The sequence below is a fragment of the Schistocerca serialis genome, chromosome 7 (genome assembly GCF_023864345.2).
Source record: "Schistocerca serialis cubense isolate TAMUIC-IGC-003099 chromosome 7, iqSchSeri2.2, whole genome shotgun sequence".
Taxonomy (NCBI): Eukaryota; Metazoa; Arthropoda; class Insecta; order Orthoptera; family Acrididae; genus Schistocerca; species Schistocerca serialis.
This window is the reverse complement of record NC_064644.1, coordinates 91,496,011-91,522,629: the sequence shown is the minus strand read 5'-3', so window position 1 is coordinate 91,522,629 and position 26,619 is coordinate 91,496,011. Positions and strand designations below refer to the sequence as shown.

Genomic DNA, 26,619 nt, shown 5'->3' with positions numbered 1-26,619 from the left:
GTGAGCCTAAGGTCCCATCCAGAACGATAACATTAGTGACAGAACATAAATACTGTATCTGAGACTGGACTCTGAATAGTTTCCTCTTCAGAATACAACTTAACGTGGCTCATTTTGAATGACTTTAGTATTAACTCGTGTTTCTAGATGTTCACTTTTTTGTTTTGCTGATTTTTCTAGGGGTGCATGTGCATGCAATGTTTCTTGCATGTAATTTGGAAGAATTTTCAATGTTGGTTTCCCATGTTAAATATTTTCCGCTTCCAACTTGTATTTTGTTTTGCTTCTGGAGACAGGATTATGTGTGATTGATACATACTTGGACTACGCCATATAGCGACAAAATGTTCTCTTCTCTGCCGTAAAGTACAAGGATATTTCAAAACGTAAGTTACACAGTGTGATGCCACAGATGCGCGTCACTATTCAACATAGTGATCACTCTATAAACGACGGCCGGGACCATCACTCCTTCAGTTCCACGACGATATATATCCTGCCCATGGTCGGGCAGAAGTTCAGGAATCGCTGTCTGAACGTCTTCATCGCTCGAAAATCTGTGGGTGCTGAAAATCAGTTCCTCGATTACCTGGACATTGTCGTCTGTAATGAATGTCGCTGGCCTTCTTTCAGGACCACCACCACCCAGCTCTGTGCGACTTTGGTCAAACTGTTAGCTTACCACGGTTCTCCTCAGTGCAGCTTCGTAAAGTCATGTGACTTCTATTGTTCGCATGAGGCTGGGACACGGGTGTTACTCGCGCACCTATATCGATTGAAGATTATCACGTCTGGAAACTGCTATAAGGACACAACGGCACTAGCGGATCTTAACCACACGTTAATGGCGTGTTACAAGTTCACGACTGGACATTCAGACTTGTATAAGAAATTGGTTCCGAGAGGTTATCGCTCTCCACCAGTATTCCTGTTTTACTCCACCGTTTTGACAAATATAAATTGCACACAGTCTATTTCAAAGCCACCGCTACCAAATTTAATTTATGGGTAGCCGAGATCTTCATTTTCACATAAAATCAGCCCACTTCATAATCGGGTGCATAATTTTGTGTTTTAATTTGCGTACACACCTTTATTTGTACATTAAATTTTTATAATTGCTCTCTTGTGCGTTTCATATAACTGTTCTACTGGCTCCGTTGCTTGCATTGTGTTTCTCATTTTGGGTTTTTCTTTTAAGTACGTCTGTCTGTACGCTAAACTTTTCACATTGTTCTATGATGTTCAAAACATTTTCAAGTGGCTCTGAGCACTATGAGACTTAACATCTGAGGTCATCAGTCCCCTAGAACTTAGAACTACTTAAACCTAACTAACTGAAGGACATCATGCACATCCATGCCCGAGGCAGGATTCGAACCTGCTACCGTAGCGGTCGCGCGGTTCTAGAGTGAAGCGTCTAGAACCGCTCGGCCACAGCTGCTGGCTCGATGATGTTATTTGCAGTTTTGTTCTTCAGCTATTTCTTATTTATTGTGTGATGTATGGTGTTCTGCCTTTCCTGTTCTGTCTTCCACTATAAGAGCAAGTGCATGTTTGCCATAATGGTGCTGTATAGTGCTGTTTGTAATTTTGCTCCAGTGTCATTGTCGTCATTGCCGCCGGCTGCCTAGTGTTTGTCTAATTTCGCTTTTATTTTACCTTAAGAGTATTTTGAATGTTAACTTCGTAATTTAGTGCTATTCTGCTTTCTGCGATTTTTTATGCACTTTATAATCGATGATGGCTTTCTGGTCATTGTAACCCAAAGCCAAAATAAGGAAGTAAACAAAAGACCCTTGACTGCATTTCATTAAGGCTGGGTGCGACTTTACATTTGCTCCATATAGCGCCAGAATTTCACGGCGAATATGTGTGCAGTTTAGACCTTTTGCACGCAAGACTCGTATCGAACGGCGTACTTACACTTTGGAGTACGTTACTAGCTGCCGCACCATTTTACTCTCTCTTTGTAATGAATCTGTTGTCCATACTGCAGCTAAATTGCGTGTGCAGGAAAATCGAAACTTGAGCAATCTTCTGACAATTCGTCTTATTAAGTCCTCGCGTACATTAAAATATATCTCTCAGTAAGTTACTGATCACGTTATTAGCTAATTGGAGTATTCAGCTCTTTCTTTTGAACATCAGGCACACTGATGTCAGTCCCTGTACTTTTGGCACTTAAAGCCAGAAGGGCAATAATGTTCATGGTTCATAACAAATGAAAACAAGAAAAAGATTATGAAAAGGAAGTACGTATTCACAGAAATTCCCCTCTCATTTCTGAATTTCATTGTTTCCCTCATAACACAATGATTACGAACGGACTAAGGAAGTCGTCATTAATTATAAACTAATGTTAAAACTAGCAAGGCCGCGTAGTTCTCAGTATAAAGTGAAAAGTATAATATATGTATGACATCAAATGTCGACTTTTCAGAAAGATTATATACCAACCCAAGAGATATTTCTGGCAAGTATATTTTGTTATTAAATGATGCTATTCCGAAAGAGCTGCACCTTGTCGTTTGTCGATTAATCTCTGCTTGCAAACTGATACTAGAAAATTCTTTCCTGAAAAAGAATTAAATTGCATTTTCTGATATTCTGATCGTCTCTCACGGATATGCAATTTTTGGGTTTACAGTCGAATGAAATCATTTCAAAAATCGAAATTATTTTCAAAACATCCCGGTTTAAAGTACGTGTCCTATTATTACATTAGAAATTGGCAAATATTTAACATATGCTTTTTGGCTATGTGAATAATGAGAATATATTCCCGAATATATGTAACAATTACAGTGTTGTTCCACTCACCCCATCAGGCAGCAATTTTTCAGGAACGAGAACATTCTCCTTAATATACTGTAGAAGAGCACTTATTAACTTTAAGTGCCTTTCGTTTAGTTTCCTTCCACTCACAAATGTCTGTACATTTCCTCCATTTACTGCAGAGCTTTTGCTCTGCGCTCGTTATCACAACTTACCGTGCATCACCCGTGCCACCTTCACTAACAACGTCGTTCGCCACAACATAGAATTTTGTGCTTCGTCAATGGTAGCGAAAGTGTGAGGCGGAAACTAATAGACCAGAAAATCCAGGATTCCGTATACAACAGTGTTCCAACTCTGACTAACAAAGTTGTCCGTTACAACGTTGCTCGGGAGAACGATTCATGTGTAGGAACAAAGGGACACGGAAGGCTATAACATCTGTAAGAAATTATTCTGCTTATAGGAGTGACGTTAACGAAATATCGCAATATTGTGATATTTTGGTAGTTATCTGCTTCAGACACTGTAACAGTCACAACTAATTAATCCTTGGCATTGTAAGCTTACTGGGAAGTGACGTCAAAGTGACGTGTCTATTGTAACAGCCGATGCGACCACGAAACTCGATAGCATTCGACAGATGAGGAACTCTGGAGACGCAAAACTGAATTTCGTCGTTTTTACTTACGACCTATAAATATATTAATTTTAAAGTAACAACAGCCCAGTTGCAATGTTTACTTGATTTACCTAGGTTTCAGTTGGGATAACCCAACCTTCTTCAGAATAAAAGGAACTACGATTTGTGCATAATGGACAACGTCAAACTTTCTGAATTTCATCTACGATTTCATTTATACTTTCATCTTAGGATGTCTGAAGGCTTTTACTAGCGATGTGTCATTAACTGACAAATCTACATCTACATCTATATCTACATCTAAATCTGCATGGATACTCTGCAAATCACATTTAAGTGCCTGGCAGGGGGTTTATCGAAACACCTTCACAATTCTCTATTATTCCAATTTCGTATAGCGCGTGGAAAGAATGAACACCTATATCTTTCCGTACGAGCTCTGATTTCCCTTATTTTATATTGGTGATCGTTCCTCCCTATGTAGGTCGGTGTCAACAAAATATTTTCGCATTCGTAGGAGAAGGATGGTGATAAGGATCTTGTCAGACGATTCCGTCACAACGAAAAACGCCTTTCTTTTAATGATGTCCAGCCCAAAACATGTCTCATTTTTGTGACACTCTCTCCCATATTTCGCGATAATAGAAAACGTGCTGCCTTTCTTTGAACTTTTTCGATGTACTCCGTCAGTCCTGTCTAGTAAGGATCCCACACCACGCAGCAGCATTCTAAAAGAGGACGGACAAGCGTAGTGAAGGCAGTCTCCTTAGTAGACCTGTTACATTTTCTAAGTGTTCTCCCAATAAAACGCAGTCTTTGGTTAGCCTTCCCCACAACATTTTCTATGTGTTCCTTCCAATTTAAGTTGTTCGTAATTGTAATACCTAGGTATTTAGTTGAATTTACGGCTTTTAGATTAGACTGATTTATCGTGCAACAGAAGTTTGAGTTCCTTTTAGCACTAGTGTGGTTGACTTCACACTTTTCGTTATTTAGGATCAACTGCCACTTTTCGCACCATTCAGATATCTTTTCTAAATCGTTTGCAGTTAGTTTGGTCTTCTGATGACTTTATTAGTCGATAAACAACAGCATCATCTGCAAGCAACCGACGGCGGCTGCTCAGATTGTCTCCAAAATCGTTAATATAGATAAGGAACAGTAAAGGGCCTATAACACTACCTTGGGGAACGCCAGAAATCACTTCTGTTTTACTCGATGACTTTCCATTAATTACTACGAACTGTGACCTCTCTGACAGGAAATCACAAATCCAGTCACATAACTGAGGCGATGTTCCATAAGCACGCGATTTCACTTCGAGCCGCTTATGTAGTACAATGTCAAAAGCCTTCCGGAAATCCAGAAATACCGAATCGATCTGAAATCCCTTGTCAATAGTACTCAACACTTCATGTGAATAAAGAGCTAGTTGTGTTTCACAGGAACGATGTTTTCTAAGCCCATGTTGACTGTGTGTCAATAGACTGTTTTCTTTGAGATAATTCATTATGTTAGAACACAATGTATGTTCTAAAATCCTGCTGCATATCGACGTTAACGATATGGGCCTGTAATTTAGTGGATTACTCCTACTACCTTTCTTGAATATTGGTGTGACCAGCGCAACGTTCCAGTCTTTGGATACGGATCTTTCGTCTAGCGAACGGTTGTATATGATTATTAAGTATGGAGCTAATGCATCAGCATATTCAGAAGGGAAACTAATTGGTATACAGTCTGGACAAGAAGACCTGCTTTTATTAAGTGATTTAAGTTGCTTCACTACTCCGAGGATATTTACTTCTACGTTACTCATGCTGGCAACTGTTCTCGATTCGAATTATGGAAGATTTACTTCTTCTTCTTTTGTGAAGGCATTTCGAAAGGCTGTGTTTAGTAACTCTGCTTTGACAGCACTGCCTTCGATAGTATCTCCATCGATATCGTGCAGAGAAGGCATTGATTGTTTCTTGCCGCTAACATACTTCACATACGACCAGAATCTCTTTGGATTTTCTGCCAGGTTTCGAGACAAAGTTTCCTTGTGGAAACTGTTATAGTCATCTCAAATTGAAGTCCGCCCTAAATTTCGAGCGTCTGCAGAAGATCGCCATTCTTGGGGATTTTGCGTCTGTTTAAATTTGGTATGTTTGTAACCCGTTTTGTGTACCAAGGAGGATCAGCTCCGTCGTTTATTAATTTATTTGGTATAAATCTCTCAATTGCTGCCGATGCTATTTCTCTGAATTTAAGCCACATCAGGTCTACACTTATATTATTAACTTGGAATGAGTGGAGATTGTCTCTCAGGAAGGCATCAAGTGAATTTTTATCTGCCTTTTCTGAATAGGTATATTTTTCGCTTTTTTTTTTTTTTTTTGGAGGATTTGGGGATTGAAAAATTCAATCTCGCTACGACAACCCTGTGTTCACTAATCCCTGTATCGGTTTTGATGCTCGTTATTAACTCAGGATTATTTGTTGCTAGGTCACGTGTTTTTTCACAGCCGGTTACTATTCGCATGGGCTCATGAACTAACTACTCGAAATAATTTTCATAGAATATGTTTTGCACAATTTCGGATGATAATTTATGCGTACCTCCGGAATTAAACATGTATTTTCGCCAACATACCGAGGGTAAATTAAAGTCACTACCAACTATTATCGTATGAGTCGGGTACGTATTTGAAATCAAACTTAAGTTTTCTTTGAAACTTTCAGCAACTGTATCATCTGAATTGGGAGGTCGGTAAGAGAATACAATTATTATTTTATTCCGGTTGCCAACAATGACCTGTGCCCATACTAACTCACAGGAAGTATCTACTTCAATTTCAGGACAAGTTAAACTACTTCTGACACGCCACCGCCAACCGTGTTTAGCCTGACCTTTCGGAACACCGTTAGGTTCTTCGCAAAAATTTCAGCTGAGCTTGTATCCGGCTTTAGCCAGCTTTCAGTGCCTATAACGATTTGTGCATTAGTGCTTTCTATTAGCGCTTGGAGTTCTGGTACTTTCCCAACACAGCTACGACAATTTACATCTGTTATACCAATGGTTCCTGTATCTACGTTTTTCCTGTGTTCAGCTTGCACCCTTTGTGACTGAAGCCCTTCTTGTGGTTTCCCGAGACCCTCTAACCTAAAAAAATCGTAGTTCCTTTTATTGTGAAGAAGGTTGGGTTATCCCAACTGAAACCTAAATAAATCTAGGTAAACACAGGAACTGAGGCTGTTGTTAATTTAAAATTAATATTTATACAGTTGCTGACAGAGCCGCGAAATGTTGAAAATATTACTATAAATATATGCTGCGACAGACACGTCACCCTTGGTACGATTTACTATATTTAAATATCAGTTAATGACATCGCTGGTAAAAGCCTTTAGGACATCCTAAGATGAGAGTATAAATGAAATCCTAGATGAAATTCAGAAGTTTGATGAATTCCCCATTGTGTAGTCGACAGGGGCATGCAGTAACGTAATAGAAAGAAGTAGGTTCATCTACTACGTTCGATGTTATACAGAGTGCAAACAAGAACCCTCTCTCTCTAGACCAAGTTTGTTCGATTTTGTGAAGATGCCAGGGAACGAATTGCAAGAACTGTCGTCTCACATCTACATCAACTGCGAAATTTTGGAGATACCTTGACAATGAATGTTATAAGTGATGTACTGATAGAAGTATTTCATATATTGACTAATAAGGATAGATAAAATTCTATAGTTGTGTGACAACATTCGTTTTTAATCTGACTGACGAGTACGCTTTGCAGCAAACTGCCTCTTTTCTTTCTCTGCCAAAGCAATTGCACGCGGTTTTGGATTCTACGTGCACTGTTTCTGGAGCATTTGTACTGATACACCATTTAATTACTCAGGTACAGAGTTCATGTAATAATCCGTAAATTTAACTGGAAGACATTTAAAGATGGACATTGTACCACGATTAATCAAGAGACACAGTATAATTAATTCTAATACGAAGACCTTATGATTTATCCACGTATTAGCCACATATTTTCATTTCTCAATTGTCCTCAAAACGAAACGCGTGAAGTCATACAACTCCTGACAGAAGTCTTTCATCTTAGCATATCCCGAAGGTTTTTGCCGCCGATATGACATTAAATGACATTTAATTTTAAGCCTCAAGTGACCCTGACTTCTGCCTTACAAAAATGTTTCCTATTTGGCGGCCTTGTAGCAACACGATCACAGTGCCTTTATGATTAGAAGGGAGATCTTGTCAGTAGCGAGACAGTTTCAAGTCTCTCCCCCCGGCGTCTCAAACAACCCAAATTTCGCCTGTCTTACTCTTTTCTTTCATAAAAGTCTCGCCAAACTTGCTAGCATTCGACAAATGTGGTAGTCAAGTACAGGTCAGTTTGATGTGACTTTACAGTAAGATTTGAGTGTTAGCAACTACCCCCTGATGCCACCAGGTATCTGCAGGTAGGGGAACGATGGTTTGTATGGGTCGGCGGATTCTACAGGCCACTCAGTACTTCTGTGGTTTTCTGCAAAACAGCGGACACACTGAGTGCTTGGACTAAAGCGCAGACGTCACTCCGCCATTTGCTAGAACTTGAGTGATGAAGCTGTTGACTTTGTCTCACAAGCAAATTTTATTTATTTTCGGGTGTTAAAGCTAGTGAACGATGTAATTTACAGCACTGGATTTTACTTTTCAAATAAGAAGTAATATTATCGAACTAGAATTAATATTTAATTAGTCTAATGTAGACTCTGCTGGAATAATGCAATTGCGTTCACTCAAACTGGTTTTCGTTTCTGTCATGTTTTAATGTGCGATAGTGCTAGGGTACTACGCGCCTAACCAAAGTCGAGTACTATAGACTTCATACGCATACCTTCTTTTGTTTTTGGGAACGATGTCGACACTGAAGAAGAATCGTGCCGGTGAGGGTCGAGGGTAGTGCAGTGAAGCAAGCAGTTTCCAGTGTTTTGTAAGGAGAAATGACCGAAAGGAGATTAAAATCAGAAGTAGGGAACCAGCTGACATTTATGACCCCTCAAATGGAGTTTTTTAAATCAATATATGAAGCAAATTGCAAAGAAGTGCATGTAGCACGCAAACGAGATTTAGATTTCAAGTTAATGCCGATAGCTGGCTAATTGAATTTCGAAAGCTGGCTTACAATTTGGCAGAATATTTAAAACTGCCTCGCAGATGCAACAAAGAAGTAAAATTGGCAGATAAAAATTTCTACCAGAACTTTACACAAGAGGCCCCAGCATGGTCTTAAGGAAACCTCAATCCAGAACTGTAATGCGTTACGTCAGTTTTTTTACCTCCATGTTTTTTTCTTACCTAGTACTTTTGATATATAAACTCTCTAATTTGTCTGTGAATTACGCAACGCATTTTGCTATTTACAAACATAAATTTTGTATTGGCGATTTATTTGTGTATAAGTATGCAACTTGTAACTTTTTTAGATTTTTGTCACAATTATTTGTACCACTCTCTAGTTTTCGAGCCACTGCAGGCCCATCACAAGATGGATATGTTATGGGATCATCATTCCCTGCTTCAATTGTAGCTACGTGCTTTGATGATGGTGCTGGTGAAAATTACGGAAGTTTATTAATCGTTAACGGAACGTTAATGAAACGGAAAAACCGTTGTTTTTTGGGTACTGGCAGTGATATGCACAGCAGATCCGTCCCCATTACGCACATTACCAAGTAACACACACAAATATACATAGTATTTAGCTGAAATTGGTTTTCCATTTGTTCACAAAAGGATACTGGATACAATTGTAAGGGATATGAATGTGGATACGTTCTTGCTCCTACATACGACATGCAGGGAGAAATTTTGCAATCCTCAACAAAGAACATGTGGATGACCCTCGGTGACGTGAATGGCGTCTTTCTGTGCTGCACGTTGAAGACAAAGGGTTACAAACTGACGTACTTGAACGACTGAAGATTCATATTTATAAGCTAAAATCAGCTCGAAAACTCCTTAAAGAACATACTGAATCACTGGAGAAGTTTTTTTCCAGAATTTCCAAGAAATCCTGGTACAAAACCACTAAAAACTATAATAAGACATATTGATCCACTTACATACGTTATATCATGTGAGTCATGCTACAACTATGACATTACCTAACTCTTTCATGCTTTAATTATGTAGCAAATATTTCACTCTCTAAGTCATGTTGCAAATACGGCACTCTGCAACTCATTCACACTTTAACTACACAGTTAATATTCTACTCTATTTGTTTCCCTTTTGTGTAGCTTTTTGATGCATATTACATGTCTATTGCCAATATAAGAATACACCTGTAGCTACCAAGATTTATTTAAATTTATAATCTGTATTTGTAAACATTTATTCTGTAATGTAATGCATCTAATGCCAAAGACTATGATGTAGCAAAGTGTGATATCTGCCATACTCATATTCTTTGAAAGTGCATCCAGGGTTTATCTTCTGTGAGTTAGTGTAAAAGCAAGTCCAGCTAAATTCTGTATGTGTCTGGTTGTATTACGTGACAAAGTACATCGTGGGAACAGGTCTTCTGTGGATATCACTATGAAGAGAACTGTATGCACCCAAAACGTAACGACTTTCCCGTTTCAAAAACTTTTCGTAAAAGATTACTAAATTTCCGTTATTTTCACCAGCACCATCAACACAGCGTCTATCTGCACTTCCAATATCAGCTCCATCTGATGATGAGCTCGCAGTGGCTCGGAACTTAGTTAACGGTAGAATAAACTGTATTAAAAATCCAAAAAAGGCTACTGATTACATATTCATACCCACGTAAATCGCCAGTTAAGGCTACAGTTGCAGTTCGTCAGCCACAGTAGATACGCTGAAAATAAATTTTCTAGTGTAGACCATATTACCCGACACCTTTCTTAACATCTCGAATCGTAAGTCTTAGAAAATCTTTCATTGCTACGTTCAGTTGGTTTACTTATCTTTTTTTCCAGCCGGCTGGAGTGGCCGTGCGGTTCTAGACGCTACAGTCTGGGGCCGAACGACCGCTACGGTCGCAGGTTCGAATTCTGCCTCGGGCATGGATGTGTGTGATGTCCTTAGGTTAGTTAGGTTTAATTAGTCCTAAGTTCTAGGCGACTGATGACCTCAGAAGTTAGGTCGCATAGTGCTCAGAGCCATTTGAACCATTCTTTTTTTCCACCAGCTTTATCAAAATAAAAGTGTAAGTAAAAGATTGATGTGGTTCTACCTTCGTTTCAAAACAAACACGGATGTTATAACAATTTTGGCTTAATGCTGCGAATACCATGGTTTCTGCCTGAAACCACCATTTTATTAGTTTTTGTTTTTGAAGTACCAGTGCCATTCATATGGAACTACCGATTCAATCACAGGACAGATACATCTACTGGTGCACTGAGGTACTTCTACGAACGTAATACGTTGTACTAGTCACTTACAGCATTCAAAGCAACAGTCAGCTCGGAGATTGTGCTTCGTGATTGTAGGAGATCCTTGCATGTGCTTTTCTTTGTAGTGATCATATAGAGGAGATGACTGCAGTGAAAGTAAGTATATATTAAGTTGTTGTAAGGTAGATTTGAGCTTGTACTACTGCTATAAGAGATAGTTTCGAAATGAAACCACAGAGCAGTATGCAATTTTGATATAAATGTATTAAATTGTAGACCTATTTTTGCTTATTATTTTGTACTATCTATAATCTGTTTCATGCATTATGAGTTCGGCGAAGTTTCCAGATATGACCATTTCCGTAGGAACTTTCCTTCGTAATTTGAAATAACGCAGGCATTGCAAAATGGTACACTACTGGCCATTAAAATTGCTACACCACGAAGATGACGTGCTACTGACGCGAAATTTAACCGACAGGAGGAAGATGCGGTGATGTGCAAATGATTAGCTTTTCAGAACATTCTCACAAGGTTGGCGCCGGTGGCGACACTTAGAACGTGCTGACATGAGGAAAGTTTCCAACCGATTTCCCATACACAAATAGCAGTTGACCGGCGTTGCCTGGTAAAACGTTGTTGTGATGCCTCGTTTAAGGAGGAGAAATGCGTACCATCACGTTGCCGACTTTCATGAAGGTCGGATTGTAGCCTATGGCGATTGCGGTTTATCGTATCGTGACATTGCTGCTCTCGGTGGTCGATATCCAATGACTGTTAGCAGAATATGGAATCGGTGGGTTCAGGAGAGTAATACGGAACGCCGTGCTGGATCCCAACGGCCTCGTATCACTAGCAGTCGAGATGACAGGCATCTTATCCGCTTGGCTGTAACGGATCGTGCAGCCACGTCTCGATCCCTGAGTCAACAGATGGGGACATTTGCAAGACAGCACGAACAGTTCGAGGACGTTTGCAACAGCATGGACTCTCAGCTCGGAGAGAATGGCTTCGTTTAGCCTTTTCGCTGCATCACACACAGGAGTGCCTGCGATGGTGTACTCAACGACGAACCTGGGTGCACGAATGGCAAAACGTCATTTTTTCGGATGAATCCAGGTTCTGTTTACAGCATCATGATGGCCGCATCCGTGTTTGGCGACATGGCAGTGTACGCACATTGGTAGCGTGTATTCGTCATCGCCATACTGGCGTATCACCCGGCGTGATGGTATGGGGTGCCATTGGTTACACGTCTCGGTCACCTCTTGTTCGCATTGACGGCACTTTGGACGTTACATTTCAGATGTGTTACGAACTGTGGCTCTACCCTTCATTCGATCCCTGCGAAAACATACATTTCAGCAGGATAATGCGCGACCGCATGTTGCAGGTGCTGTACAGGCCTTTCTGGATACAGAAAATGTTCGACTGCTGCCCTGACAAGCACATTCTCCAGATCTCTCACCAATTGAAAACGTCTGGTCAATGGTGATCGAACAACTGGCTCGTCACAATACGCCAGTCACTACTCTTGATGAACTGTGGTATCGTGTTGAAGCTGCATGGGGAGCTGTACCTGTACACGCCATCCAAGCTCTGTTTGACTCAATGCCCAGGCGTTTCAAGGGCGTTATTTCGGCTAGAGGTGATTGTTCTGAGCTGATTTCTCAGTACCTATGCACCTAAATTGCGTGAAAGTGTAATCACATGTAAGTTTTAGTTTAATACATTTGTCCAATGAATACCCGTTTATCATCTGCATTTCTTCTCGGTGTAGCAATTTTAATGGCCAATTGTGTATTTATCCGCCGACACTACGCAAGCGACTTTGAAGTAAAAATGTCCCCCATGTACGGGAATATACATTGAATGTAAGAGTACAGATTGTAGACACATGGTTGACGACATATGGAGTGAGCTTTAGTAGCGCAGGGATAGCTTAACATTGCCGGCACGGAACCTCAGCGTGTTCGGTCACAGAGCTGGCTGTCCTCTGCAATACAGAAAGAAATGAGTGAAAGGATCAACAAGGAAGTTCAACGCATGTCATCTGACGTCCGCTACGACCGAATACAACGAACAAAATGCAAAATAAAATAAATAAAAATAACTTTTCACGTATATGTGTTAGTGGTTTCAAAGTGAAACGACAACTTTAAAACCATTAATTGTTTACTTTTTGCCAATTTCGTCTTGTATTGTTTGTGTACTATAATAGTAAAGTGACGAATTATAAAATTAATTTTTTTGGGGGTGAAAGTGTTAACTGGCTGACAGTATCACGAGTAGGCTAGATTCCTCCACCCAGGTATCACAGAGACGCTGGCTAACCTCGGAGACTAGCGCCGCAGACCTTCCGCCAGGTGACTTCCGTGACTCGCCGGCAGCAGACCGCTGTCGGGGATACTAATTCGCGCGCGCAGCTTCACGAGGCCCTGTCCAGAGCTCCCGCGGCCCCGTAATGTTGCGGAGACACGCTCCGGCATCCGGTCGCGTGCCCGGGCGACGCGTCGCGGAGCTCGGCTAAGCCCCCGCACAAAAGGGGCGGAAACTTTGAAGCCGGTCCGAGCCAAAGTAAAAGTAAAGTTCCGCGTGATTTATGAGCGCCGCGTCGCGACGGGCATATCATTACGAAGTCCCGCAAATGCCGCAGTGAACAAGTCCGAGGCGGCGCAAACTCTCGACTCCCCTGACTGTTACGAAAGACCGCTGTTTCGTGGCGCTCCGTATTATCACGAGTGGCGAAGCAGAAATCCTTGTTACTCGCTCTGCACGGACATCGTTTCGTCACCGCAGTTTCTGTCCCGCACCCCTGCCGAAATACACTGTTGTTGTCGTTGTTGTGGTCTTGAGCCCCGAGACTGGTTGGATGCAGCTCTCCATGCTACTCTATCCTGTACTAGCTTCTTCATCTCCCAGTACCTACTGCAGCCTACATCCTTCTGAATCTGCTTAGTGTATTCCTCTCTTGGTCTCCCTCTACGATTTTTACCCTCCACGCTGCCTTCCAGAACTAAATTGGTGATCCCTTGATGCCTCAGAACACGTCCTACCAACCGATCTCTTTTTCTTGTCAAGTTGTGCCACAAACTCCTCTTGTCCCCAATTCTATTCAATACCTCCTCATTAGTTATGTGATCTACCCATCTAATCTTCAGCATTCTTCTGTAGCACCACATTTCGAAAGCTTCTATTATCTTCTTGTCTAAATTATTTATCGTCCATCTTCCAATTCCATACATGGCTACACTCCATACAAATACTTTCAGAAACGACTTCCTGACACTTAAATCTATACTCGATGTTAACAAATTTCTCTTCTTCAGAAACGCTTTTCTTGCCATTGCCAGTCTACATTTTATATCCTCTCTACTTCGACCATCATCAGTTATTTTGCTCCCCAAATAGCAACACTCCTTTACTACTTTAAGTGTCTCATTTCCTAATCTAATTCCCACAGCATCACCCGACTTAATTCGACTACATTCCATTATCCTCGTTTTGCTTTCGTTGATGTTCATCTTATACCCTCCTTTCAAGGCACTGTCGGTTCCGTTCAACTGCTGTTCCAAGTCCTTTGCTGTCTCTGACAGAATTACAATGTCATCGGCCAACCTCAAAGTTTTTATTGCTTTTAATACCTACTCCTAACTTTTCTTTTGTTTCCTTTACTGCTTGCTCCCTGTATTTTACCCCTGCCACCTTTAGAATTTGAAAGAGAGTATTCCAGTCAACATTGTCGAAAGCTTTCTCTAAGTCTACAAATGCTAGAAATTTAGGTTTGTCTTTCCTTAATCTTTGTTCTAGGATAAGTCGTAGGGTCAGTATTGCCTCACGTGTTCAAATATTTCTACAGAATCCAAACTGATCTTCCCCGAGATCGGCTTCTACCAGTTTTTCCTTTCATCTGTAAAGAATTCGCGTTAGTATTTTGCAGCTGTGACTTATTAAACTGATAGTTGGGTAATTTTCACATCTGTCAACACCTGCTTTCTTTGGGATTGGAATTATTATATTCTACTTGAAGTCTGAGGGAATTTCGCCTATCTCATACATCTTGCTCACCAGATGGTAGAGTTTAGTCAGGAATTTCTCTCGCAAGGCTGTCAATAGTTCTAATGGAATGTTGTCTATTCCCGGGGCCTTGTTTTGACTTAGGTCTTTCAGTGCTGTGTCAAACTCTTCACGCAGTATCGTATTTCCCATTTCATCTTCATCTACATCCTCTTCCATTTCCATAATATTGTCCTCAAGAACATCGCCCCTGTATAGACCCTCTATATACTCCTTCCATCTTTCTGCTTTCCCTTCTTTGCTTAGAACTGGGTTTCCATCTGAGCTCTTGATATTCATGCAAGTGGTTCTCTTTTCTCCAAAGCTCTCTTTAATTACACTGTTCGACTAAAAAAGCAAGACAATCAGAAGGCAATGCCGGATGTCAATGTAACTGCGTACGTGTTCACAGTGTCGGCGGGTATGTAAGTGATTAGAGCTGCAATTGTCTGTGACACGTAGAACGCCACCTCGTTGCGTTAGTGTTGTTCATATTTAGTGTGTAAGCTTTCGATAAAATTTGTCTGTATATGAGAAAACTGAATATCGTGATTTCAAAACCTTTCTCCTCGTGTAACGTTTACTTCAAATAACGTATTCGGTTGCTGAGCAAAACTGACTCTTGGTTGGCCCTGTGTTGCGCATGTGAATAGTGTCGCTGAATAAAAGTTTAAACTTAAGAAAATGCCAAATTGGAAATAAAGAAATGAATCTAATTAAATGCCAAAAGATAGTAACTGTGTGCTCAATGAAAATTATGTAACTAAAATCCAGTGGTGAAGTGCGTTATGACCGTTACGTGATACCAAGTGTAATATTGACTCGGAATACCCACAAAGATAAAATACTACTCTGCGCGGAAGAAACTGCTTGAAATTATCAGTACTGTCCTCGGAAAATTAATCTGCTTGCTAACACGACGGCTGGCAACACACTGTTTGGCCAAGAATGCAAGGTGAATGGCTCTGACCACTATGGGACTTAACTGCTGAAGTCATCAGTCCCCTGGAACTTAGAACTACTTAAACCTAACTAAACTAAGGACATCACACACATCCATGCCCGAGGCAGGATTCGAACCTGCGACCGTAGAGGTCGAGCGGTTCCGGACTGTAGCGCCTAGAACTGCTCGGCCACTGTGGCCGGCAATGCAAGGTGAGATCTGCCCTGAAATAATCGTGACTCACCTCTTGCACAGCATGCTTATTTTTGTGTGATGTACTGACATTTTCGAAAGCAAATACAAATCAGCAGATACAACAGCTAAAGGTAAGTAATCTACTCTAAATTTTTTGGCTTCTCAGAAACAAACTATTGCCGCGTGGGGAGTAAGGTGCAATGCACATAAGACAGAATATTTGAAACTCTACTATGGATCCTGGAGGTGGATTTCACTTTAAAAAAATCGGTTTTTGAGGACCCAAACTTCACAAAATAAGAGGACTTAAAGTTACAAAATACTCTCATTACAAAGAAACTTCTAACATACTTTTAAAATTCTTCCAAAACCTCCTCCATCAATATAAAGAAGAAGAAAGTATGTAACTCACTACTGGCATCTTACTATTCATTGAGTGGCAGCCTATGGACGGTTACTTACTGTCACTAGCAGGAGCTTCTTTTGATTAGTATTTCTTTTGTTCCAGCCTACTATGATGTCATATTCTGTCCACATTCGCTCTTATTTTTCTTTGACGACGTAATCTTCTCTCAATAGTTTTTCCCGTTATTTGAAATAGATTTAGGCCCATCTAAATTTTAGGAACAATTCCTTCGCTGATTGAATTTATTAATGTCGCAACGGATAGCGCTATGGTAATCTATGGGGCAGTCAGAGAAAGCTACGTACCGTTAGCTAAACTTGAGCCAACCACTTTGGATTTTAGGAGAGTGATCATCAATACTACAAATGTGGCACTATTTTCAGATGTATTTAAAATAAATTAACGATCACGGAAATAGCTTCAAATGATAAAATATTTATCTTTGACTAATATTTCGGATGTTAACAGTAATCTTTTTGTATTTAATAGATGAACAAACATTCCTGGTACATTTATATACGTCCCTATGCCTCTCTCATACGAGAATAACAAGCCAGGTTGGCCTTAATCTGTAGAGTGCTGTGAGACTGGAAATTCTGGGGAGTACGTGGTCACTCCTCAAATCTGAAACACAGACATTCACATGCACTAATTCACACGGTAAACAAAGTGTCAGCAACATTTATTAGTGGGAAGGATTGTATGCATCTCGTGGCTGGCATCGAGCAGGATTTTGGTGGCTGCATATCTTTGCGTGAAGCGCTTGGGATCAAATCGATTCATCTTGCCGATTATACGCTCGATACAGTCTTATAGATAGTTTAAAATGTCCTGCACAAATAAAATAATATGGCAAGCAGTAACCTTTAAGGCTTGGGCTGCGCTTTGAATCTATAGACCGCGTGGTCGTGCCTAGCGGAAATCACACTATTATGACCCTGATTAACTGAACCAAAAATTGTAACCAGGACCTAAATGGTAATTCAAAAAATGGCTAGGAAAAGAAATTATTGAGATTAACACATTATTAATAACAGATCCAAACAGCTTTTGTCCCTTGTGCGACACAGACGTTCTGAGGGAACGTCTGGTAGCTTACCTGTCTTCAGAACAACTCAACTTGTAACCGTCGCGCAGAGCTCTCTCCCAACCGCCCGAGATGGTTGGGGAGGCCCATGACCAACCTCTGCTAGAAAAACGTTTTGCTTTACTCATCTTTGGCCAAGCCCTCCTGTTCCTGCTCTCTGCCTTCCACCGACACCGTTTAGGATGGTACAAGATTAAGAAACCCAAAACTTCTCTGGTTCGTCTGCTACTGCATTAAAATCATTCACACTTGACCACACACTTTTAGAAAGGGCGAAAAATGGAAATCAGGACACAGGACGTGCACATAAGAATGAAAAAGAAATGTGTAGATCCATTTTGCTTCTATAGGCATGCGGTTGTTCGGGCTGAGATTAATTAGTTGCGTCACTCATTTTTTTAATCATGTAACGATCCCTATTGTGATGTTACAAGTATTATAAAATGGGTTTTCATCTCGGTAATAAAGTATTTCAGATAGCGTCTCCCAGATTCACAAATAACACATCTCATTCTCTGAAAAACTCGGCAGCTCGCATCAAATGAGAATGACCCAGTGCGACACAACTGACCGACACAATCACGGGTAAAACTAAACACAGACTCAAGGATCTTATTCACTACTCATACAGTATAGTAAAGGTAAATTAGTTACTATAGCAGAACACATATGAGTACATTACAACTGCTGTTACCGAGTCTGTTGGCGTCAAATGTGGAGCCATCACCGTGCAGAAGACGGAGACATCACGTACTCCTTTGAGACAGCGTTATAAGTACCGGCCAAAGTTTGAATGGGGCCTCAGTGTGGGTCTCAATTTGGCCGGCTGGTCGATTCGTGCAACGTCCACTTCTCTGAGGTATTCTATTGGCCCGACGTTGGACTGCGTGGGAACGTGAGAGCAGGCACACTCCTCGTCAGGGTTCTGATCGATCGTGTTTGATCAACACAAGAGACGAGCACCATATTTTGCACGAAGCACATGTTTTTCTTTCACATCTGTGCCTGCCACCTGAGAATAAGTAATGGCCTCTCCTCAACATACTGTATTGTTACCCTGCACCATTCGTCAGAGACTAGGACAAGCTGGACCAGGGAATTACCGATGCGTATATACTGAATGTAGCGATGAATGAAAATTTGTATCAATGGTGGGATTCGAATACGCACCTCCTGCTCACTAGGCAGATTCACTATACACTATGCCAAACCGGCAAGGTGGCCTAGCACAACTGCATTGGCCACCCAAGTATGCATTCCTCCTCCTATTCTACCTCAGCCCACCTGGTAAGCAGGAGAAGCGGATTCGATACACGGCCTTCGTACAAATTCTCATTCGGAACGTCAGTCTACACATTACACTACTGGCCGTTAAAATTGCCACACCAAGAAGATGACGTGCTACAGACGCGAAATGTAACCGACAGGAAGAGGATGCAAATGATTAGCTTTTCAGAGCATTCACACAAGGTTGGCGCCGGTAGCGACACCTACAACGTGCTGAGATGAGGAAAGTTTCCAACCGATTTCTCATACACAAACAGCAGTTGACCGGCGTTGCCTGATGAAACGTTGATGTGATGCCTCGTGTAAGGAGGAGAAATGCGTACCATCACGTTTCGGACTTTGATAAAGGTCGGATTGTAGCCTATCGCGATTGCGGTTTATCGTATCGCGACATTGCTGCTCGCGTTGGTCGAGATCCAATGACTGTTAGCAGAATATGGAATCGGTGGTTTCAGTAGGGTAATACGGAACGCCGTGCTGGATCCCAACGGCCTCGTATCACTAGCAGTCGAGATGACAGGCATCTTATCCGCATGGCTGTAACGGATCGTGCAGCCACGTATCGATCCCTTAGTCAACAGATGGGGACGTTTGCAAGACAACAATCATCTGCACGAACAATTCGACGACGTTTGCAGCAGCATGGACTATCAGCTCGGAGACCATGGCTGTGGTTACCCTTGACGCTGCGTCACAGACAGGAGCGCCTGCGATGATGTACTCAACGACGAACCTGGGCGCACGGATGGCAAAACGTCATTTTTTCGCATGAATCGAGGTTCTGTTTACAGTATCATGATGCCCGCATCCGTGTTTGGTGACATCGCGGTGAACGCACATTGGAAGCGTGTATTCGTCATCGCCATGCTGGCGTATCACCCGGCGTCATGGTATGGGGTGCCATTGGTTACACGTCTCGGTCACCTCTTGTTCGCGTTGACGGCACTTTGGACAGTGGATGTTACATTTCAAATGTGTTACGACCCGTGAATCTACTCTTCATTCGATCCCTGCGAAACCCTACATTTCAGCAGGATAATTCACGACCGCATGTTGCAGGTCCTGTACGGGCCTTTCTGGATACAGAAAATGCTCGACTGCGGCCCTGGCCAGCGCATTCTCCAGATCTCTCACCAACTGAAAACGTCTTGTCAATGGTGAGCGAGCAACTGGCTCGTCACAATATGCCAGTCACTACTCTTGATGAACTGTGGTACCGTGTTGAAGCTGCATGGGCAGCTGTACCTGTACACGCCATCCACGTTCTGTTTGACTCACTGCCCATGCGTATCAAGACCGTTATTACGGCCAGAAGTGGTTGTTCTGGGTACTGATTTCTCCGGATCTATACAACCAAATTGCGTGAAAATGTAATCACATGTCAGTTCTAGTATAATACATTTGTCGAATGAATACTCGTTTATCATCTGCAATTCTTCTTGGTGTAGCAATTTTAATGGCCAGTAGTGTACATCGTAGATATATGAGACATGAAAAGGTCTCTGGAACCATGTAGTTTCTTTTAATTTGGGAATTACCATCGCAAGCACAGGCTCTCTGCAAACGAACGTCTAAGTTTGTATGGTGCCATGACCAGTAAGCACGGAATTCTGATGAATGGCGTCACTTTGTGTCCAGCAGTGAATCGTGGTTCGGTACCACGCCGTACGAGCATCATCGGCGAGTGCAGTGGTGACCTGGGGAGAGGTCCCATTATTCCAACGTTTTGGAAAGGAGCAGCGCTATTACTCATGACGTCATGATGTTATCCCTGTACATGGAATAGTATTTAAATGATACCTATTTTGTCACCAGTAATCACTGATTACTGACTATCATCAGTAATTATTAGTTTGCATACTAATTAAAACAAAAATAACGTTATAAACTTATATTAGGCCTACTTAAAAATCAGTGTGTTTAAGATCCGTTTCTTTCTCTACGTATTCCCGACAAACTCTATTTGTCGTGATGACTGTTAAATAGCTTTTTTCGATTTAGTTGACAAATTGCAAATCTTCCAGAGCTTTTCGTGCTAATTAAGGCCATAGAATTGTGACCCCTACTGAAAGTACTTGTGAACAAAAAGCGAGTCTGCTTTAATAACGAAATATTTTCTAAAAATGTTTCATGCCCTATTTCACCCCTTAGGGGTTAAATTTCCAAAACCACTGAAAAAAATATTTTTTATTTCTATCCGAGAAGCCAAATACCATATTCATTCATTTAAGTTTAAAAATCCGTTCACAATGGAATATTTCATAAAATTTTTCGTCTCATATTTCACCTCATTAGTGGCTGGGTAACCAAAAACATTGAAATTCATATTTTCTTATGTGCAACCGAGAAGTCAAATTCCAATTTTCATAGATATAGCTTTAAAAATGTTATAGTAGTTCTGCAATAACGATTTATTAAAAAAAACTTTCATTCTGTATTTCAGCCCCTTTGGGATTGAATTACAAAAAATATTGAAACACGTACATTTTTAGTTTCTGACCAAAAAACCAAATACTAGTTTGCATGCTTTTCATTCCAAAGTTGTCTTAATACCGACATACTTTCACAACACTTTTCATCACATTTTTCTTCCCTGTAAGAGTGGAATTTCGAAAAATCGCTTTTTAAACGATGCCTAAAGTATAAAATCCACATCCTCGCCAGATTCAAGTTTCTATCCTCAACAGTTCGGGCTGGGCGATGATGAGTCAGTGAATCCCTCAGGACAGCTCTTTTTGTAGAGCATTTCCATAAATAAAGTTACAGTTTGAAAGAGAACCACTGCTCATAATGATGTCAAATTTTAATAGTATATTATTGACTCAGGAGGAAATGTCATGGAAAAGAAATCACGAAAATTTGATACAGCTGTAAGTTTCAGAATACGCAATACGCACACCAACAGGCGAGCGGTACACGGCTTTTCCTAATTTGCCTCCGAGACCCCAAGCACGACTGTTTGCATGAACGACAGTGCACTGGTTGGAAATCTCTTTTACAAAAACCGTGAATTGCGCCAGTAGCCTTGTAGAATTCCGGAAACTTAATGGTATGAAACAATGCATTCGTCCGATGTCTGCTAAGGGTCTGAAGAAAATTATTAAAAACTTCGCAAAGACAGGTTCTTGCCAAGTGCAACTTGGCAGAGGGCGGGGGGTGGGGGGGGGGGGGGGTGGGGGTGGGACGCAATTGATCCGACGTCTGTAGAAGATATGGTCACAGTATTGCAGAAGGGTTCGAGCGTTGATGAACTTAATTCCTTTATTTATTACCAATAAACAAATACCAAACTCAAGTGCAATTATCTTGTAACTTCTGAAACTTTTCCGGTGTATTTCTTCTTCTAATAATTTTCGGGTGTGCAGCCGGATCCCGTCGACATTCTGCCACGATATTTCGGCACAGAGATATCCGGAAGTCTTCAGGTGAGTAAACAAGTACTGAGGAGCCAAGATGCATTCACGGCATTTATGCTGAACCTCTCGCATGCGAAATGTGCTGCTGTCTTTCGACGCATGTGCCAGGTCATGACATGTGCGGGGCAGCCGAGCTTTGTGTGCTGCCTTCGGTGATGGATGTGGCAGATGGTATAATCAGCCAGTATCGAATGGCCATGTCGGTTCCGCTATGGATCGATAATTTTAATCATAGGATTCCAATTTTTATCCAGTTGAAAGTCATTGTTACGATTTCTAACGTTATCAGAAAGACGTATCTCCACTGATTCTTTGATTACTGAATCCAGAAAACTGGAAGATCAATCAGTAACAGTGATTGATCGATTTTGTAAGTGTAGATCACCTAACAAGATATTCCCAACTTTGTTACATATTATGTATTCTAGTAATCTGGATAACTGCTGGCATTCACTTCTCATAGCAATACCTTTATCACTGAACATGTTATGGAGAGGATCGACATCTAAAACTGACACAGGACTCAATACTAGTGGCATATAAGGGTCCATGTTCTTAGGATGTAATCCAAGATGGAACTTTTACTAGATGTTTTTCCACTGAGCTGCACCATAATCAGGAAGCCAGCACAAGACCAGCAAGGAACTTCTTCCCTCGCCATAACATGAAAGCTGAGCAGAGATGAAAATTTAACTAGATACGTGTCTAAGGATGTAGGCTGAATAAGCCATACTACAGCTCACACAGCTTCATTTTCGTCCAGCCTAAGATTTGAGGAGAGTGGAACGTCTGTTGACCTGTGTGATGATTCAGCTAATCTTGACCTTACCAAGAAATTGAGTGGACATGGACTAAGCCCTAAAGCTGCCAAGAAATGAACCTTTAAGCAGATTCACGATAAATAATGTACGCCATAAGCAGGGGAGCCCATCTGTGATCTGTGAGGAAATGCATCACCATGGGCGTGAATACAAATCAGTATTTAGCCTATTATATGTCTGCTGACCCATATTGCAGATGATGATCTTGATGGGTAACTGCATGATGTTAGGCTGAGTTCTAGAACTGAGCAGAGCTCAACATTTAATCAGGCATGTAGATAAGGAGACAGGATTGATCTTACTAGAGAACTGCTTAATTTTGGACACAAACTTAAGGCCCAGCAAAGTGAACCTTTGGCAACGTACATGTCTACACGACTATGGCTCCAGATGATGCAGCTTTGAGCTTACCATGGAAAAGCTTCATCTAGGGGCCGATCATAATGCCAAGTATAAGCTCTCACCAGACGGTGTCTACAACCTACGTCACAAAAGAGGGAGCCAGGCTCGAGTTCGGCCAGTTACTGCTTGAACTTTGGCTGGCCTCTATCGTTGCGCAGCAGTGAAACTCTGGCAAGACAGCTGTATACTGATCTACATTGCAGACGAAGGAGCCAGGCTCAACTCAGGAGGAAGTACTTGACTGTTGGCAGGAGCCTAATGTTGAGCAAATGTGAATCCCTGACTACTGAATTACGTCACAATGACGGAACCAGGCCTGAGCTCGGAGAAGAACTGCCTGACCTTGGCTGGACTCTACCGCTGAATAGCAGTGAAGTTCTGACCAGCCAGTGCCTACAGACCTACATCGTAGATGAGGGAGCCACGCTCGAGTTTTTTCGAGGAACTGCTCGATCTTTGGCTGGACTGCAATGCTGAGTAACAGTGAAACTCTGACCAGACAGTGTTTACTGACCTACATCACAGATGAAGCAGCCAGCCTCGAGATCAGCAAGGAACTGTTTGAGCCTTGGCTGAACAATAAAACTGAGTGGCAGTGAAGCCCTGATCCGACAGTGTGTACTGACTTACATCACAGGTGAGTGAGCCAGGTTCGAGTTCAGCGAGGAACTGCTTGACCTTGTCTGGAAACCATAGGTGAGTAGTAGTGGAGCTCTGACCAGGCAGTGTGTACTGACCTACGTCACAGACGAGGGAGCCAGGCTCATTTCAGCGAGGAACTGCTTGACCTTGGCTGGAAACCAAAGGTGAGTAGTAGTGGAGCTCTGACCAGACAGTGTGTACTGACCTACGTCGCAGACGAGGGAGCCAGGCTCGAGCTCAGCAAGGAACTGCTTGACCTTGGGCCAGGCCCGGCCGCGCGGCGCCTCCCCTGGGAGGTGGGTGGCGGCCGAGATCTGCTCGTACACGTCGTGCACGTACGCCCTCTCCAGCGCGACCGAGCGGGCCTGGCGCTCGTCCGAGCCCGACATGCTCAGCCGCGGCCGCGCATGACGATGTCGTCCTCCTGCAACACCGAAACAACGCCACATATCACTTATCAATCGCGATCGTGTTGCAGTTGGAGCAACAACGATTACAAAACTACACTAAGGAGACAAAGAAAATGGTACACCTGTCTAACATCGTGTAGAGGCACCACATGACCGCAAGACGACATGGCATGGACTTGGCTAATGTGTGAAGTAGTGCTGGAGGGAATTGACACCATGAATCCTGCAGGGATCTCCATAAATCTGTAAGACTACGAGGTGGAGGAGATCACTTCTGAATAGCACATTGCAAGGCATCCCAAATATGCTCAGTAATATTCATGTGTGGGGAATTTGATGGCCAGTGGAAGTGATAAAATTCGGAAGGTGTTCCTCGAGCCACTCTGTAGCAATTCTGGCAGTGTGAGGTGTCGCATTGTCTCGCTGGAAATGCCCAAGTACATCAGAATGCACAACGGACATGAATGGATATAGGTAATCAAACAGGATTCTTACGTACGTGTCACCTGTCAGAGTCGTATCTAGACATATCAGGGTTCCCATATCAGTCCGACTACACGTGCCCCGCAGCATAACAGAGCCTCAACCGACTTGAAAAGTCCCCTACTGTAATGGGGGTCCATGAATACATGAGATTGTCTCCTTAGCCATACATGTCTATCAGTTCTCTAGAATTTGAATCGAGGCTCGTCCGATCAGGGAACATGTTTCCAGTCATCAACAGTCCAACGTCGGTGTTGACGGGGCCAGAAGAGGCGTAACGCTTTGTGTCGTGCAAAAAATGGTTCAATTGGCTCTGAGCACTATGGGACTTAACTTCGGAGGTCATCAGTCCCCTAGAACTTAGAACTACTTAAACCTAACTAACCTAAGGACATCACACACATCCATGCCTGAGGCAGGACTCGAACCTGCGACGTAGAGGTCGCGCGGTTCCAGACTGTAGCGCCTAGAACCGCTCGGCCACTCCGGCCGGCTGTGTCGTGCAGTCATCAAGGTTACACGTGTGGGCCTACGGCTCCGAAAGCCCATAGCAATGATATTTCGTTGATTGGTTCGCACGCTGACACTTGTCGATGACCCAGCATTAAAGTCTGCAGCAATTTGCGGAAGAATTGCACTTCTGTCACGTTGAATGATTCTCTTCAGCCATCGTTGGTCCCGTTCTTGCATTATCTTTTTCCGACCGCAGCGACGTCGGAGATTTGATGTTTTAATCAGATTGCTGATATTCGCGATACACTCGTGAAATGGTCGTACGGGAAAATCTCCACTTCATCGCTACCTGGGAGCTGCTGTGTCCCATCGCTCGTGCACCGATTACAGCACCACTTTCAAACTCACTTATATCTTGATAACCTGCCATTGTAGCAGCAGTAACAGATCTGACCACTGTGCCACACCCTTTTTGTCTTATATAGGCGTTGCCGACCACAGCACCGTATTCTGCATGTTTACATTTCTCCGTATTTGAATACGCATGCCTATACCAGTTTCTTTGGCCTTTCACTGTATAAAGGAAAAGTTAAAAAATGGAAACCTGATAAACAGAAAGTAGCGTTATTTCAAAGAGTAAGTTGTAACTTTGGGGAGTAGCATATAGAGGTTCTGTGGCTCAGGTTTAGAACAAAATTTAACGAAAGACTGAATCGAAAACAGTACATGGTAGGAGGAAGCAATAATAGTTCACATTGTCTTTTTAAGTGCTCGCCTTTTATATGCTGATTGGCAAACATGTGTGATCCTTAACAGTAAAGCAATGTGTAGTCGCTGATCTTGTAGGGTCTGATCACACACACTTATATTTATCGATCTTCTTACCAGATGCCTGTAGTGTGCAAATTAATGTTTATGGAATCCATCCAACAAATAATAGCCCACAACGTATATGAGCATGTGTCACATGGGTGTTAGCTTTACTAACAAATGTAATTCATTTATTAACTGTACATTTCTAAAGAATTTGCCAAGTAATTTTCACTAATTACACCCAGCTGCAAGTCCTCAAGTAGCAGATTGTTCGCATTATGCCAAGTTCCAGTTACACAAAGCGTTCTGAAGTACCTAGTGACCATAATCCCGAATCAAGTTTCTACTGCTACCACAGGCCAGAGATTAAT

At 42.0% G+C, this 26,619-nt stretch overlaps 1 protein-coding gene across 1 annotated transcript in view; it reads right to left on the bottom strand.

Annotated features, from left to right (window-relative positions):
- LOC126412906 (uncharacterized) overlaps positions 1-26,619 on the bottom strand; it is a 660,163-nt gene that overhangs the window by 470,770 nt on the left and 162,774 nt on the right. Inside the window, exon 3 of the mRNA XM_050082795.1 lies at positions 24,295-24,513. Coding sequence (XP_049938752.1) covers positions 24,295-24,513 — 219 coding nt within the window. The remainder of the gene's footprint in view (positions 1-24,294; positions 24,514-26,619) is intronic.